General features: G+C 60.0%; 1 protein-coding gene across 1 annotated transcript in view; it reads left to right on the forward strand.

Annotated features, from left to right (window-relative positions):
- The first annotated feature begins 612 nt into the window (after nt 1–612).
- The window catches only part of CHC_T00001734001 (hypothetical protein), a 1,796-nt gene continuing 421 nt past the window's right edge, over nt 613–1,987 (forward strand). Inside the window, exons 1-3 of the mRNA XM_005712855.1 lie at nt 613–1,309; nt 1,439–1,528; nt 1,651–1,987. The exon at nt 1,651–1,987 is cut by the window's right edge and continues 421 nt beyond it. Coding sequence (XP_005712912.1) covers nt 613–1,309; nt 1,439–1,528; nt 1,651–1,987 — 1,124 coding nt within the window. The remainder of the gene's footprint in view (nt 1,310–1,438; nt 1,529–1,650) is intronic.

Genomic DNA, 1,987 nt, shown 5'->3' on the forward strand with positions numbered 1-1,987 from the left:
CCTTCAGAATCAGACAATAGTGACAACGTAATCGCCAATCGAAGGTCTGTAGGAAGTGTTACGCTTCAGTAATCTGTTCTTTCTTGCTGTTGCCTCTTCATATGCGGAGTGTGCTTAAGAATGAGCGTTCGCAACGCCTCAACGGTCCTGAAGAACAGTAGCGGGGGGGGGGGACGTGAGTAGCCGAGCTGTTGTTGGGGAAGTTACATGTTACAAGTAAGATAGGAGGGGAGAGCATTTGAGGGTTTGCACCTTGATGTGAAATGTTCACAAGCAGCCGTTTTTTAGAACGTAACGGGCCAAACGGACTCGGACCGCGACACGGCCTCGTCCCGGTTAGCGGCCGAAATTTGCATCTTTTTTTAGCACGTGTGAGATCCCCCGTTCTTGCTTTGACACGTCGCAAAAGATCCCGCCCTGGACATGCCCCTTCGCACTACACACTGTAAATTACCCTTGGAACTGTACAGTATGTACCCCACCGTACAGTAACATACGGTATAAGATATCACCACTAAGATATCACCACTAACCTCCGCACATTCCTCGACCTCGTTCCCCATCTCCCCCACCCACCTAATCACCCTCCGGAAACCCCACCCGCGCCACGCTATGTCCACCGCCTTCATCCCCGCCCTCCCCCTCCCCTCCGCCTCTCCCCACCTTCGCCCGGCCCTCACCCCCTGTCCGCGCGCCCGCCCGCCTCTACCGCGCGCCGCGCCGCCGCGCCGCCCGCGCCTCCCGCGCCTCCGTGCGTCCGCCAGCACCCCCTCCAACGCCGCCGTCGTCCTCGAGCGTATCTCCGACACCTTCCTGGACGCCCGCATCCACTACACCCGCCTCTTCACGCGTCGCCGTCCGGTAGGCACCGGCGCCCGCGTCGTGGTCCTAGGCTCCGGCTGGGCCGCCCACTCGCTCGTCAAGATCATCGACCTCAAGCTCGTCGACTCCGTCACCGTCATCTCCCCGCGCAACTTCTTCTTCTTCACCCCCCTCCTCTCCGCCACAGCCGTCGGCACCATCGAGTTCCGCTCCATCGTCGAGCCTATCCGCGCCAGCAACCCCTACGTCGAATATTTTGAGGCCTTTGCCACAGACGTCGACTTTCAGGAGAAGACCGTCACCTGCATTGAGGGGCAGAGGGATGGCGTCCCGGCAAGTAGGACCACCCCATTTCAGGTCCCGTATGATGTCCTCGTCGTCGCTGTCGGGGAGACTACTACCACTTTCAACGTCTCGGGCGCGAGGGAGCACGCCTTCTTCTTAAAGGAGATTGCGGATGCTCGCCGCCTGCGTGTCGCTATTCTCGGTAAGTTGTCATTGAATTCATCTTTTTTTTTGCTTCCCCGCCCGCCTTTTTACACGGGAAGCCGCCTGAGGCTCACATTCACACTCTTCCGTTTCTTATGCTAACGCTGCGTCTTTCTACATGCATTAGGTGCGCTGGAGAAGGCCGCGCTGCCGATGTGGACCGCAGAGGAGCGCAAGGACATGCTTCACTTTGTTGTGTGCGGTGGAGGACCGACAGGTACGGCCACACGCGCCCCGCTCTCCCTTTCATCCACGAACTGCCCCACGCGACACATCAGCATACTGAAATCCACCGTTCTGCACTCACCTTACTGCATGCCTGCCAACCCCCGTCGCAAGGCTGCGAGTTTGCCGGCGAGCTGTCCGACTTTGTGGGTGCAGACCTGGCCCCGCGCTACGGCAATGAGCTGGTCTCCCAGATCCAGGTGACGCTGCTGCAGTCCGGCAAATCGCTGCTGACGCAGTTCGAGGCGTCGCTGCAATCGATGGCGCTGGACAATTTTGCGGGGCGCGTGCAGGTTCTGTTTGGCGCGCGCGTGAGCGAAGTGACGAACACGGAAGTGGTGCTGCAGAACGGCGACCGCATCGCGTACGGCGTGCTGATCTGGGCCGCGGGCAACGGCACGCGGCGCATCGTCGGCAAGATCGTGCACAAACCTCACGGGCGAGCCCGCGG

The sequence above is a fragment of the Chondrus crispus genome, genomic scaffold (genome assembly GCF_000350225.1).
Source record: "Chondrus crispus Stackhouse genomic scaffold, scaffold_11, whole genome shotgun sequence".
In the NCBI taxonomy this organism is placed as follows: Eukaryota; Rhodophyta; class Florideophyceae; order Gigartinales; family Gigartinaceae; genus Chondrus; species Chondrus crispus.